Source organism: Centrocercus urophasianus, unplaced genomic scaffold, assembly GCF_019232065.1.
Source record: "Centrocercus urophasianus isolate 14NV4802_14NV808 unplaced genomic scaffold, USGS_Curo_1.0 seq_10, whole genome shotgun sequence".
NCBI classification, from domain to species: domain Eukaryota; kingdom Metazoa; phylum Chordata; class Aves; order Galliformes; family Phasianidae; genus Centrocercus; species Centrocercus urophasianus.
Window position 1 is genome coordinate 80,284,896 of NW_024884142.1, and position 16,351 is coordinate 80,301,246.

At 35.7% G+C, this 16,351-nt stretch overlaps 1 protein-coding gene across 5 annotated transcripts in view; it reads right to left on the reverse strand.

The window, feature by feature from the left end:
- The window catches only part of EML4 (EMAP like 4), a 149,753-nt gene that overhangs the window by 14,007 nt on the left and 119,395 nt on the right, over positions 1–16,351 (reverse strand). For all 5 annotated transcript variants that reach the window (XM_042829861.1, XM_042829853.1, XM_042829874.1 and 2 more), the window contains 9 exons: positions 14,888–14,983; positions 12,888–13,022; positions 12,523–12,658; positions 10,613–10,764; positions 8,971–9,096; positions 8,724–8,855; positions 8,037–8,104; positions 1,990–2,078; positions 605–702 (listed from right to left, as the gene is read on the reverse strand). In XM_042829861.1, the coding sequence (XP_042685795.1) occupies positions 605–702; positions 1,990–2,078; positions 8,037–8,104; positions 8,724–8,855; positions 8,971–9,096; positions 10,613–10,764; positions 12,523–12,658; positions 12,888–13,022; positions 14,888–14,983 (1,032 nt within the window). The remainder of the gene's footprint in view (positions 1–604; positions 703–1,989; positions 2,079–8,036; positions 8,105–8,723; positions 8,856–8,970; positions 9,097–10,612; positions 10,765–12,522; positions 12,659–12,887; positions 13,023–14,887; positions 14,984–16,351) is intronic.

Consider the following 16,351-nt stretch of genomic DNA (forward strand, 5'->3'; position numbering starts at 1 on the left):
ATTACAATGGGTAATGGCAGCAAACTAAAAGAGGGAAGGTTTAGATTAGATATTAGAAAGAAATGTTTACTCACAGGGTAGTGAGGCACTGGAACAGATTACCCAGAGAAGCTGTGATGTCCCATCTCTGACCCCACAAAGGTCACATTGCAGGGGGCTTTGAGCAATCTGATCTAGTGGGAAGTGTCTCTACCCGGGGCACATGGGTTGGAACTAAATGGTCTTTAAAGTCCCTTCCAACCCAAGTCATTGTATGATTCTTTGAAAAAATAACTCCAAAGTGCAGTGTTTTCCCAGAAAGACTTTCAGCATCTAAACAAAAGACATTTCTGCATCTTACTGTTACTTTCCTATTTCAAAGAACAGTTAATAGCTGAAAAACTGTTCATATTTGATGCAAAGGTGTTCACCTGAAAACTAACAGTTGCAGTACATATTAAATGAAGTTTAAAATTAACTAAGTGCTAAAAAAGACATAAAAATGATAATCAAAATTAAAAGTAGAAAAACATCAATCTAGAGATTCTCTTTCTGTTCCACTGCTTAACAACTACTATCACATCGAAATACAAAAAGAACTGATTATATTTGCCCCAAAACTTACAGTGCATTTTCCATGTCTGCTATACTTTCTTCCATTTTCTGTTACTATGTAGAGGTAAATAAAGTTGTCATGGGACCCAACTGCAAGTAAGGTGCCATCTACAACAGAAAATTAAAATATTTAATAGAAACTAACAGAACTTTTGTTTCTCAAATTTTAATGATTTCAGATTTATCACTAAGACAATTGTCTCAATTAAGCTATTCCTTGATATTTAAGGTTACATAACTGTTTTCTTTATATTGGTTTTCAATCAGTACGCTTTTATTTTGAGAGTATGTTTTTTGGGCAAAGTCTTTCACCTCTGCTCTTTTAAATTAAAGTCCAATGGATAAAGTACAAATAAGTACAAATCCTCAGACTGCACTACATTTATGGAAATTGTTGACAGCAGGTCAGTTTTCTGTATTACTAAAAATGCAGAACAGTATTTATTCCAAATTTATAGGATTTTTTTTTTTCCTGTGGGAGGGGGGAGCAGATTGCACATAAATCAGCACTAAATAAGATCTAAATAGCAAGCGGATCATTCAGTCAGTGTAAGTAGTTTTTTAACCAGTGTTATCTCCATTTGAAAAAAAAAAAATGGTTAATGTGGTCAAGATTGCTTTGAGTCGCAATTAAATACCTCTGTAGTGTCGATGAACAGCAGTGATTTGAAATAAATTACTGTGCTTGGCAGAAGTGGCAGCAGCAAAGGAGCATTTTACTCACTGACACTGCATATTATCCAAAAGCAAACAAGAAGCAGATTTATGAGATTCTTCTTCTACTCAGTTTTAACAGAGAATTCCTCTGCTGATCTGTCATGCCACCTCCAAGGGAAGAGTACTGTTTCGGAGTACGTGTAATCACGTAGTACATATTTAACAAACAGCTTTGAGTTTCAGACAGACCTAAACGTAGTTTTATGGCTTTGTATTACTAAACTTGAAAAATGAACTAAGAAAGTTACTAAAATATTATTTAAATCCCAAGCTATTTACAGCCTGAGTAGACTGCGGAATAGTGGAATGCTGATATGTAGCTTTTTCTCTTCTGTTAACATGCCAACAATTTTAAATGAAAATTCTTAATTTCTCTGGGAACAAAGCTGACAGAACGGATGAACGTGAAAGAAAGGCTAGGAGACTGCAATGTCTGCAGGTGCAAAGCTCTGAGATTTAGTATACAAAAAACAAATACAAAATCAAATATACAGATACTATTAGTCATGTATTACTGTGATTATTATTCAGGTATTAAGCATCCTAATGCAGGTTTTTTTTTTCAAAGCTCTGTCTTTTTCAGTGACTGGAGAGTAGTTGAACACAGCTTAAGGGAACAAACATCCCATTTATCAGAAACTAATCACACAATTATTCTGAATGCACAAGTCTCCCTACCTACTGAATAGCGCATCACTGAGAGCTGCTCATTGCCATCAGTGTGTATTGAGACCAGATCCCTTGTTTCTGCATCCAGAACAAACCACCTAGAGAGAGAAGGAATCCAGTGAGTATCATGTCCACTAAAACAAAAAAAAGAACAACAACAAAAAAAGCAGCAAGCAAAAGAACAATAACATTGCCTTGCTTCATCTTGTCATGCTAGCCCTCAAGGGCAGCACAACAAACATCTGTTTTTAATAGAATGCTTTTCTGGTTCACAGAACAATTTTCAGTGAAAAATATATAACATTTTAAATGCAGCTGAATTTCTTTTTCCCTCTCTTAAACATTTCAGTAATCACCAAATTGTCTCCTGGCCAATAAGCATGCCATCGTATAGAAAATGTGTTGGCACCTTAACACCTTGAAGCAACAGCTGAATTTTGAATCTACCACTAATACTCCATTTTGAAGAATGGCTTGGATATAAAATCTGACCCTTCAATTTGTTTGAAGCAAAGGTGAAAAACAACAACAAACATAGTAGAATGAGGAGAGACTGGAAAACACTTCCACTTTCATCCCGTACATGACACCTATTCTTATTGGTATTGTTTGTTATTTAACAGTAACTTCTATACTGCAGTATTAGTTGTACGGAACATCGAAAAAGTTCATAGATGCCCAAAAACCACTGACAGCAATATGAATAAGATCAGCAGAACCAGAGCCTTTCACGACATTATCTAGCTCCTAATAACAGCAGCAAATATTTGCTAGAGAAAGAGAACAAAAGTTGAATATATACACATGCACACATGCATGTAATGAAAACAGAAGATGACAACATTGTTAAATAGATAAAAGATGTTAACACAATATAATTTCTGTGTTTAGAAAATCTCAGCACTGTTCACACGATGGCTAAGTTTATGTAACCAGCATCAAACAGCAAGCTCAGAGTGTGGGTATGACAGCAAACTCAAGGGAACAAGCATACTGCAAAAACTAGGACTGTCTACTTGAAAACCAACATATACAGCCTAAAATAAGCCCTGACTAACAGATGCACACATGGCTGCTTTCTATGGATGGAGGTGAGGTTCCAGCTCATGCTGATCCAGAGTCCAGCTGCTTGGCATCTGGAAAGCTGCCTGGTTCTGATGGTTTAAAAACAGCTTGTGGTTAGAGAACCACGTGACAGAAAGAAATTGAACAACATGTACATGAAAAAAAGCCCCACATGGCACAGACTGCTGAGGAGTCTGTGTGCAAGGCAGATGGAACCAGCAGAAAACAGCTCATATGTTCTCAATGGACAGCAGCAGAAACCACACTCAGTGCTTCTCAGTACTGCAAGCCAAAATGCAGTCTCTTGATTTCTTCCAGTCTATATACTGAAGCTTTCCAAGTTATCTAAAGGCAACAGAAGTATCAAGTTGCTATTCAGTTCAAACACTGCCCTTTTGTCCTTGTCAAATATTTCAATAAAATGTTATTTTTTTATACCTGACTGATAACTGAGATAGGGTACAGATAATGAAAAACAAATATAATAAACAATAAAAACAAATAAACAAATTTGGTATGGGGAAAAAGAGAACAGGAGAGTGTACTTATACCATGTAGATTACTTTGATTAAAAAATTATAACAAAAATTTTGCTGCAATAGCAAAACTACTTTACAATTACACAGGATCACAGAACAGATGAAAACACACATGGCGACATCACTGGCTTGCCAGCATCTGTTTTTCAAGCAACACCAGAAGCTGGTCTGAAGCCACTGCACCATTGCCCCATTCTGGCTTTTTTTTTTCCCTGCACTCAGCACAGTGTCCAGGCTCCTTACTGCTCTACATCTTTTGTGTATGGGCAGGAAAACAAGAGGCAGGAAGACCTCTTCCTCTACCAGAAAACTTTGGTGCTATATGGTAAAAATCTGTCTACCTGGCAGAAAATGATGCCTATTTATTTCTTCCGAGCAGCAGTCATGGTGTCTGGTATTAAAAACTAATTATGAACCCAACAATAAGCAAAAGCTTCATTCTTTCATACAACAGCTGGGTGCCCCTTCCCATGCCATGCTGTGCAGTGCTTCTGCTGGCCAGCTGCATCCCAAAATATCCAATGAAGACAGTAGTGCTCCTGCATTAGGGACATGGCTCATTCTGACACTGAGGCTGGCTCTTTAGGGAGCTCCTCTGAGGTTCCGACCTGAAGTTGATAACCTTCCTGTCAATGTTTCTTCTGGAACATGAAATATTTTCAAAGGTTGGAAAAACATGCAATGTACAGAAAGCACAGAAGTTGTATTGGGTAGTATGAAACACAAGACAAAACTTCTGCAGGTCTTAAGAGTGCACACTGAGTTTCACTGCACATTAAAATATAGCATTTTGAGACACTAGTCTTTCTCTAAAGTTTTTCCTGAACAAAAGATGTTAATAGCAGACCATGGAAACAGTCAGCCATGGAAACAGCACCATGACATTCTGATGTTAATGTAGGAAAGTAAGTGCCGGTCACATCTAATTCAGCTGTTTCTTTCTACCTCTGCAATCTGGAATCAAACGTGTTCCCTTCAATCACCCAAGCTCTCCCAAAGCCGTGGCAAGCCTAGTAATAAGCCAGCAAGAAAACATGTTTCCATGAAAAGTAGTTTAGCAGCTACAATATTTTATTGGCATGCCTCATACATGCCACATATCATCCACAGCTCGGTCCACCTTCAGACTGCATTTTGAGAGAAGATCTTCCTCCCAACACAGAGGTATACAACATGCAAATGGTAGCAGACCCTGGAAATGCTGCATCCAGTTGCTAAGTGAACTCTCCTGACTTTAGATACACAGATCAGATGAAGTAATGCTGCAAGATAGTAGTTCTCCTTCTGATTTGTATCCATTTTTGTTCCATTGTTATTGCAAGCAACATGCTTGACTTGTGAATTAACATAAACAAGACTGAGTTATCATTATTTTCATCTGTTTTTTGTCACCCTATTCCTTTGTTTGCCTTATTTTAATAGACAACCTATCTGAAAAATAGATTATTTATTTAGAAACAAAATCCCTATAGACAACTCTTTTGGGAAGTGACTTTTAATGACTCACTAACATTTACCAGTGGCAATTTTCATCTGTGAACACACAATTTTTCTGATAAAATCACCAAGGAAGCAGTATTCCAAAGTTATATTTTTGCACCAGTGCTTGAAATTGCCACAAAAATAAAAATGAATGTTAAACCTGAAAAGTGTTCAGCGTGTTGACCGTAAAAATCAACAAACCAATCTCATGACTATGTTCACAGGGACATCTAGGCTTCATTCCACAACAAATGCTGAACTGGTCTGTGTTGGACTGATCTACCTCTTTGGAGCTCTGGCTTGTTCCGGCCTTGACCTCCAGCCTTCAGTTTTCTTAATAATATTAGTAATTTTTACATTAATCTTGCTAGTCTATTTCTTCTGTAGTGCTTTTGAGTAGTTGTATCAATAGCCCTCAAAATATTCTACATTATTAGTCACAGGAAGGTCTGCTTTCCTGAAAATGGTACCACTGACAGCATGGCAAAATTATCTGTATGGTGCTTTGGAAAAAACTCACTTTTCTGGAAAGATTTTCCATTGCCAGACCTTTTGGCTTCTTCAGCTCTGCACTTCCAGCAAACAGCGGCAACAACAAAATGATATTAGTTCTCTCCAAACCAGGCTTAGTCACTGACAACTGAAGACCAAACATTCAGCAGGTATTTAAAGAAGGGAACAAAACCTGCAGCAGATCATTTGCAGATAGTCCCAACAGGGAAAATGATACTGAAATACTCATCATGAGAAGTGGTATGTGAAAGCTACTCCAGAAACATGATGTGTTCATCTGATAACAATGTCGTGAAACTACAGACAAGAATGGGAAGAGACAGAAAATTCAGTTTTCTTCAGATATCACAAGTTCAGCCATAAAACTCAACCTTGTCAGTGCTCCATTCCTAATCCTTGCCTCACTGACCTCTGTACTAGAAACAAAGCAGAACTAGAGCTGCAATAATACACCAAAGTTTGGGTTTATTGAATCGTAAACAAATTAGACTCATTTAACATTTGCTTTATGCCTTTTGGGTTGCAAATTGAGTAAGTTATTAAATGACTAGTTATAGGCCTGACTCTCCTCTTTTACAAATCAAAATTTATCATGCAACCCCATTCCTCTGGGAAATGACTCCCCTAGACTGCATTATCTGGCACAGAAAGCACCGTGTGATGCCACGGTTAGTCTGTAAATCTTAAGCTGTTTTGTTTATCTTGATTCACAACTCCCTCTATTTCTCATCCACTTGTACACTTACCAGGCCCCCACTTCATTTCAGTTTAATTTGTGTTTCTAACCTATCCCTAATCATGTAATTTCAGAACAAAAGAAATAGAAAAGCAAAAATGTAACTGCTTAATTGTAAGAACTTAGTAAAAAAAGTTGTTTACTTAGTTGATGGAACTTAGTAAAAAATAACAAAAATGAAAACACTAACACCCAACCAATCAAAAAACTCCCCCCCAAAAAACCAAAGCCATCTACATAAACTTAACCAATACAGTATAAGTGGGTTGTCTCCAGTAATTTAAATAACACGAATTTAAACTGAAAAGCACTGAATTGAAAAGGTGATGTTAAATGCTGCAGGGAAAAAAAAAAAAAAAAAAAAAAAAACCACAATAAAAGCAGCCAAGAGCAAAAACACCAGACTGAATGCTCTGACTGCTCAATCTGCCTTGACTGGGCTTTGATGTAATTTCTAAAATGCCTGGTAGCTACCAAGCAATGCGGCTTGATTTTCTTTTTCCTTATCTTAAGTTTCATTATTCCAATACCTTCTGCTCTGTTTAATGAAAGTTGAAACACTTAATCAGTTTAATGCTATAATTAGAAAGAGATGAAAACATTGAAAGGCACAGCATGGAAATCAAACGTACAAGAACTAAATAAGATTTTTCTTAGGAAGGTACACTAGATTTCCTAGTCTGATTTTGTACCTAATGCATTTACTGCAGATTGTATCATCAACTTGCAGAAGGACCACATTGAAAAATATTTAACATGCAGATTTTCCCAGGAAAGTTAAAGGTTGTTGCATATGCTCAGCAGTTTTTCAAACCAAATTTTGAATGGCTTTTAGGCATGTTGTTAGGTATAAAAAAAATTACAGGAGGCAGATTAAACAAAAAATAATTTTCTTACATGTGTTGCTTTACTAACATATGAGTAAGAAATAGAACAAAAATGTCAGTAGATTTCCTAGCTGCTCCTCTAACCTTTCTAATGCTATGAATATCCTGTTTTTTTCTCTTGGTTGATACTTGCTAGAACTCCACCACATTGGACTCCTTTCAAGGGAGATGATACTGAGCCAAAGAGAATTTGGATATGAATTGAGACAATTTTTTTCCACCACAAAAAGATGCCTGAGTTAAAGGTCCTGGCTTGTGTTTTGACAGTTTTGAAATAAGCAACGGTTTGGGGATGAATACGAACAGCTCAACAGCACTTCACTGCAGAAATGTGCAATGCTAACATTTGCCTTACACACAAAAAAAAATCAGAATATAGGCATTTGACACTCCAGGTCAATCTAAGAGGTTGCAAACGTGCTTGATTTGGAAAGGAGAAACGATCTGTACTTACCAACTGATGTTACATATACAATTAAAATATATATGGTGTTTCATGAAGTCAGAAATCTCATAAAACCCTCCCAGCACCAAAAAAAAACCCACAAAAAACCCCAACCAAAACAATAAAACCAAACAAGAGGTGGGTCTTTCATGGAAAAGTAGTTCAAAAAATACAAAAGAAGAAACAACTGCCTAACATTCAAATAATCCTTCTTTCTCACCTGCATCCTTTACAAAAGATCTGCCTCATCTCCCATCTTTTTAGAGTAGTTAAATCCATGCAGAAGAATAAAAATCAAAAAATACATGTATTCTGATGGTTTGATACTACAACTCTTGTAAATCTCCTTTAAACTTCTGATCATCACAACTCAGCCAATGCCTGCTTACCGTCCTGAATGCGTTCCTATTGCAACCACCGCTCCGCTGGGATGGAAGTCGGCACAGTGGCCCGGTTCCTAAGTAGGGAGGCACAGACATGTCATTTGCCCACCTGCTCTGTACTCCAAAAAAGCCTTAAAAATCAAAGATGATCTGACAGAGTGAAAAACTACTTGACAGACAGACTTTCTTTTAATGGATCATTGATATACTACATGACCTTCTCACAAGTAAAAAGCTAAACTTCTTAATAAAAAGATGCTTTCACCTAGATAGTAGGACAGAATTAATCAAAATATGATCTGAACAATGACTGTAAGGATGAACTTCTAAAGCCAAACCTTTTACATCTGCACTGTAGTCTTTGTAGATGGTTTGAATAATTGGGAAGAAAACTTCCCAATTGAACTGCAACAAGCAGAAAGCACTTGGAGTTTCATTCTGATCTGGAATGAAATCACTAGAATGGCTTTGGACAACACTAACCAGATTACAGCATTGTATACAACAGATTACAGCATTGTATACAACATCTGAAGAACCTTGTCAAGCTTATCAAAAGCTTCTGAATGGCTCTTCAGTGCCTCAGTTACAAGATTTTTGCTTCTTTCAATCACATGGGACAAGATGTTTCAGAAAATGAATGCCTTTTGTTTTTTTTCCAGCTTTATATTTAATGTTGAAGGGTTGACATACATCTAGCAGCCTGGTCCATTCCAGTGTGTGGTCCACAGAGTTCCACATACAAACTTGCCTATCTTGAGCACAAGTTAAAAATAAGTCTTTGAAAGGATGTGATGCCAGTCCCCAGAGTTCATCTGTATGTCCCTAGAAAGAACACATTTGATTTGATAAAGTATACAATAAAAAGTCTCAGATCAACATACAATCAGGGAAACTTTTACAATTGTAGGGAAATAATTCAAGAAATCATTTTGCTCACCTGTACTTCTACTAGGAAACCATCATTAAATGTTCCACGTAAAACAAAGTTTCGTGAAGTACCCACTAAAAATTGATCTGCTTTTCCTTCTGCTACTGCTCTTATTGTTCCATACTGATCAGGAACCTAGGAAGAGAAACATTTGTAAAGCCACATCACATATCTTAGTGCACACTTACTTCTGAAGGCCATAAATAATGCACAATGGTACCGGAAAAGCAATTCTCCTAGTAAGAAGGAAAAATCTAATCACATATGCACGAGGCAAGGACTTGACCTCAAACTTACCTCATTTATCTGTTCATTAGATACAACAGGACCTCACTCCAAAATAACTGGAATTATTCCAATTTAATAGGTCTCAGTAGAAAAAAAAAAAACAAACCTGAAGTTGCACTGATTTTTAAGCATCAGATACACCAAATAAATGCACTCTACATTCTTACAACTCATAAGGATGGGAACAATATTTATAGTCACTGTCTTCTTTTCAAAAACACATTTTGAAAATTAAGAAGAATCTTGTAGCCCACAGTAAATGTTTCCTGATTCTTAACGTTTCCTGATTAACCTTACGTAAACATTCATATGCCATACGTCAGCAATGACTCCATGTTTTATTGAGCTTGTTTATTGCAACCTTGAACTCTCAGTGCTTTATTTTACAGTGGGCATTTGTGGGTTGTTTTTTGTGTGTTTTTTTTCTTCCTAAATGGGTTTGCTTTAGAAAACATGCTTACTTTAATACTAGCCTCATAGGATAAAAAATAATTACAATTGTTCAGAAAGCTGTGTGATAGGGTTCTGGTTATATTTGTCCAAAAAAAAAAAAAAAAAAAAAAAGCTTTAACTTAATATATTAACAAAAAGAAAACAAAGATTGATATGAATAGTGCTTTGTTTAAGTCTAAGGGTTGTACAGGATAACTCAACAATTACACTCAGACATGTTTTCTAACGGTCAATAGTGGACTTGGGACAGTAACAAACTCTTTTCCTTAACATTCATGTGTAGTTCCATCAGAATCTTGCTATAAATAGACACTAGTTATGTTGAGTAAATCACTGTTAGAAAAACTGAGAATAAACTACTTCAAGAGGTCATCTATTGTAAGGAAAAAAACCCACTATTTTTGAATCTGTGATGTACATTTTTTTCCAGTTTATCCTTATCACTGCCATACAGACGAATCACAGGCAGACATTTTCAATAAATATCTGTTTTTTAGATGAAGTCAAGAGAAGTTCCTCAACACAACTAATTTCTGCAGAGTATCCATACTTATCCTACTCATTATTCTTCTAACGTAAAAAGCTCAACAAAGAACTCAAATCCTGATAACACTGCCTTTATCCAGACAGGCAAACTTTAGAAAAACACAGGCAATACTAAAGCAAATACTCAAAAATAGGATGAACAAAAGAAACAACGGAAGAGCTGAAGATATAGCTCTCGTGGGCTAATTTCTAGGCTGAAAATTGATATGCTTTTTATTACAAAACATAATCTTCCACTTAAAAAGATAGCAACTAGAAGGTATGCTGTCATCCTAACCACGGATACTCTAAGGAATAGGGGAATGCTCAGGATTGCTGATCATATCTTGTTAATACAACTTCCTTGTCACTCTTGCCTTCTTACCTCAATTTCCCTTTCGGGATTCAAGTCATGATCCCACAGAATGATCTTTCGGTCTTTCCCACCTCCTGTTAGCAGCATCCCATTCCTCATTTGACAGAGGGTAAATACACTGCCATCATGAGCTTTGATTTGTCTGCTTATCTGATATACTCCTACATGCACAAAAAGAAAATAATACACAACACCACTCGTTTTGTCAACTGAGGATTACAAGAAACTGCATTTTGGCTTAAGAGTAAAGCAACACTGCGCAATCAATAATTGCATTTGGATTGTCAGGCTATTAGCACTGCATCGTACTGCAAACACAAGGTGGTAGTGTTTTCTTACAGGATAAGAAGATGAAATAAAAGGCGTGTCTTTCTGAAGAGAAATGTTTTGTAATTGCTCTAAAACTTGTGAAGACAAGCATAATTATTTGCTAAATACTCTAAATTCCCCGCTATCCTAGGGAACGCAGTTTTTCCTGATGCAAGAAAAACTCCCAAAGTATTGAAAAATATTTGCAGTGCAATTATTAACAAAGAATTATTTTATTAAAAGAAACTCAAAGACTTGTCTACAGTCTTGTGGGAATGAAAACGAGGAAAAAAAAGCAAATTATTTATAGCAAAGTTTCCAGGATGTGTGATCCTAATATCTGATGCTTGATGTTGCCTTACTTAAAAATAGTAAACTAGCATTTGGCAACTATCAATATAGTAGTCTACTCAGAGTAAAACACTAGAAAGAACAAGAGGAATGGAAAAATTAAATGAAAAACAGCATTAAAGGAAATCTCTTGCATTCTAATTGGGTGTTTATTTGAAAAGAACTGCTGTAGGAAAGTATATCTTAACAAGGGAAGATTTTGGGGCTTTGAAGATTTGCACATATGCAAGTAGTAAACACAGAAATCCTGAAACATCACCCACATAAATGCCAACATAATTATCTGACTCTGGCTACAGCTGAAGTCTGTTCAAGTCAGCATGCTCTTATGCTGTGAAAAAGCATTTGAGATCAAGTCTGATTACCAATTTAATGTGATGAGCTAACTAAAATATCTCATACTCGATTAAATTGATGTAAATAAATGTTGTATTTGATAACTTTTCGGATTATATACGGAAAATGTTATTTTGCACAAAATGAACCTCAAAATTAAACATCAGATAACTTGTTACATTACTTTTTCATTGCAGTTTGCTTGAAAGACAAGAAAAGGTCTACCTACAGAAGCAGACTTACCTTTAAATATTTGCTTTTTACATGAATGTTTTCCTGGCATACCAATTTAAATCAGAGTGTTTGAAATAGCTGCCAAGTAAAATGAATTATCCTTGAATTTATAAGTTACCTTAGAGCTCAACTGTTCCAGGTCTGCACATGTTGGATAATAAATACTTTTTCTTTCTTTTCTACAAAACTTTTGTCTTAAAGAGTAACTTTAACCCATGTTTCAAATAAAATGGGTTTAAAACTATCCTTTACAGCCAAGACTTAAGTGCTGTCTTAATCAGACACTCCTATTTGCATAACTGCTGGATTACATTTTCCCTTCATACGCAAGTCCTCTTAACAGTATCCCCTGGACTAAGTATGATATAACATAAGTCTTGGGAAACAAATGCAGCCTGCAGAATCCTCAAACCAAATCCATGGCCTCATTCAGACCACAGGATGAAAGGAAATATGATTAACTGCACAGTTGTAAAATGGAAAACATTTAGATAAAGTTTAGTTTTCTTTCACTTTGGGCAAAGAGAAACTCCAGATTGTTATTAAGTCATCAAATTCATGAGATGTGGAGTTCAGCATCACTTGTTACTAATAGCCAGGTTTTTCTTCCTATTTTGTTTCTAATGCAATTCTTTATATTTGTCTTCTACAGACTGTCTAATCTGTGATTAACTGTGAACGCATCCTACCTTTAGGTCCTTTTCCTGGAGTAGATTCTACAGTAGTTTTGCCCCATATAAGTATTATCCCACCTGAGTCTCCAGTGAGCACATCACCATTTCCCAAAAAAGCCAAACACTGAACAAATTTGGGCTTTTCATATTTCTGAAACAAAATAAGCAAGAGAAAGGGATAATTGCTTGTACTCTACATACTTAGAATAATGTATCCACACCCATACAATCCTGAATATACATAAATAGAATTTAACCTTTTTGTTGTTTGTTTACCACTCTGCTCAATCTATATGAGGTGACAACAAAACAAATTTGAAGAAAGCATGAGCAGACGATTTGATTGATTTTAAACTGACCTGATATCAAGACATTCTTACCCCAAATATCCCTTGCTTCCTTGATAACGAATTGCCACTCCAAGTCCAAAAAAATATATGAGATTTGCCACACGTTATTATGGTATTTGCATCAGTTGGATGGAATTCTACAGCGAGCACAACTTCATTTGTAGTCTGAAATAAACCAAATAATATTTATTCAGATGTTCTATTCTACTTTTACTAGAAACTCATGTAAAATCCCAGGTTTCAGAACAAAGATAGGAGGAGCTACACAGGTTGTTCTGTATATGAAAGAATCTGTAAATTCCCTCCTAAACTGGTTGGCTGAATGACTGCACAAATCCTTTTCGTATCATCTATTCATACTTGCTTTTTAGCTTATCTCAGTTTTAGCTAACCTCAGTAAAAAAGTCTGTGCTTTATATTCACTTTCCAGATCACAAGAACTTTGCTTTTTAGCATAGCTAAGAATTTTGCCATGGGAACTGAGTGAAATACAAAAACACGTTTTTGTATTGAACACTGTTTAGTTTCTGCACAGACTTTTCTGAGTAACAAAACTGTGATAGAAATAACTCAGGCAACCGTAGCATACCAGGATTATGTACATTATTCTCTCAAACATACTGTACATCCTTTGTAGTTTTACTGGTCGCATATACTTCTACTGAATAATTAACACCTCAGCGAATATTATATCCCTATCAATGAATTTTACAAACAAACTGACTAGTCATTTTTCTGACTTATAAAGTAAACTCTACAAACCTTAATTTGAGGTAATTTTCTGGAGGCAATCATTCTGCATAACACTTACATAAATTCATTTATGCCCTTTTACTTCTACGGTATTTAAGTACATGCCTTAAAAGAGTATACTTAAGTGTTGCTGAATCAGCACCCAGGCAAGAACTGCAGCTTGGCCTCATCCCACTCCAATATTTTTGGCTCACCTGAGGAGAACAATCTTCTTAAACTTAATTTGTTGTTTATGAATGCATTTAGCTCAAGGGAGGAAACTCTCTGCTCACACTGAACCCAGCTGTTGGTGAGGTGCTCAAGATATTCTAAGATAAAGTCCTAAACATGAATAACTGAAGCTGTCACGGCTGATTTTTTTTGCTAGCCAGCTCTGAAGCACTAAGGACTGAAGGGTAAAGGTAAAAGTAGTCAGAACGCAATATCAATAAAATGGGAAAGGAAATCTACAGAATGTGCCGAATAGCTTGATATTAAATATCAGCAAGGAATTAAAATAAAAACAAAAGCTGACGTTTAATTACATTAACTCTTACAGAACAGTGCATAGTTACTATAGGTACACATGATTTAGGGAAAATGGGCCCCCAAGACCTGATTTTAGAATTTGCAGGTTTGTAATCGCATAGAAATGTTTGCTTATAGAGTATTTCACACACTGATTCATGACTAAAATAAATTTTAAAAAAACAAACCAAAACTCAGTTCCACATCTATATTTATCTGTTTGCTTGTTGCAAGCAAGATGTCTTAAAACAGGGAGTTCAGCAGCAAGTTGTTATTGGATTGGGTGTTGCCAGTGGAATCAGCTTTACACCAAAACTTCTCATCAACCAGAAATTCAGCAGCTCACAAGGGAATCAGGAAAGCAGAACAAATGGCAATCTACAGAAGTGTATCTACCCAACAAATCTATGTCTGCAACCTAATTCAGAGAAAAATGAAAATAAAATATACATATATTTTAATATAAAGAATTATACACTGAATCATCACTTCAGGTCCTTCAAAGTTCCCAGGAACTATTATTACTTTTTAATTAAGAAAAGACTGGAGGAGTGCTTTATTTAGATTAGCCCTTGGATAAGAGTAAAATTTAATTATGTGTTCCAATATTCAAAACTCTTCCAATGTACAAGTTAAGAACACATTTCTTTTGTGCCCTTATAAAACCCAGCAGTATTCTAATTAAGATCAAATTTGTGTCTCACAAAATTATTGTATTTTTGAGAATAAAAGCATTTGTACTTTAGAATAGGCATCTGTGTTATATTTACCTTTATTTCTGCTACTTTTGATTTTTTCTGCCAATCCCATACAGTGAGCATATGTTCATTAGAGTCATCAATTACACACAAATGAGTACCAGAATCCTAAAAGAAAATGGCAAAGAATTATCAAACCATATTCAGAAACAAGGCATAGCAGTAACATTTAAAAACCACAGGAGTAGAAATATAAATCAAGCAAGTCCTTTGTAAGGAATTATATGATAGTATATCTGGTATCTCCTTTTTGCTTACAGGTAAGAAATATTTTTCCATAATCTCACAACAAATCATCATGTTTCAAAATACATTCTAGGAAAGCTTTAGAGTATCTTGCCAAATCTTTCCCTCCCCGTTCTTCTTTTTTTAAATTTTCTAAATAAATATATTTAATTATCATTCTAGTAGCATAAATGTTTCTCCCTTTTTCTATTCTGCAAATACATTGTTTTTCCTCAAGTCTCAGAACACACAGTTCCAGTGTGGTTTTCTTTCTTAACGGTGACCATCACAAACACAACTTTGCAGTATTAACATTCAGAAAGCACCTCATCTTTTTCCTCACAGACATTAAGTACTGACCAGCTTCATTATGTAGTTGGTAAAACTGAATGAAGCAAGATAACACTTTCAAAACAAAATGGTGATTACAGAAGCAGAAAAATGTCACATCTACAGTGTTAAATACTGTAGATAAAAACTGAAACGGCTCATACTTGCACAAGCCAGCTGCTTCAAGCACATGTGTAGAAAGATTTGGAGGATGCCTTGTTTATTTTAAAGTTGATTAGTGCAGTTCAGACCACGTTCTCTAACAAATTATAAAACAGAGGTGGCTGAAATTTTTATTCCCCAATACTAATGCTATCATGAGCAGTACTACGCAAACACATTCCAATTAAGTGGAAAAAACCCTTGAGAGAGCATTGGCAACTGCTTTTGTGTGGGTTAGGGGGATTATGTGATAAAAGCGGAGCTCTAGGTACTTCACATTCACTTTTTCAGTTTAATAAAAGCTAACATTCCAAATTCCTTAGATTGTTGGGTTTTTATTTTTATTTTCATTTTTCTTCTTTTCATTGAATGGTGGCACATGCATTTATTTGCCTTAAAGTTAAAAGGCTCCTGGTTTGTTACAGTGATAGGAATTAGAAATTACAGTTTTCTTCTTACATAATTTTATGTTATACCTTACTTATAAAATAGGCTGGTTTTTTTTTTATGTTTCATAACAAAGACGTAACTAACTGAGCAATGTTTTGATGTTTGGTGAAATAGCAGCAAGAGAGCATAAGCATTTATTTTTCAACATGTGTCTGAAGATGCTCAAAACTCAACTGGTCCTCCACAGTCCTACACAGCCTGCCCTGGATGAGGCAATCACAAGAGGTCTTTTACCACCTACTCTGTTCTGTAATTCTGCGTAAGCAAAATACCACTGGGTTTGGGTTTTTTCGTGTTGGTGGGGTTTTT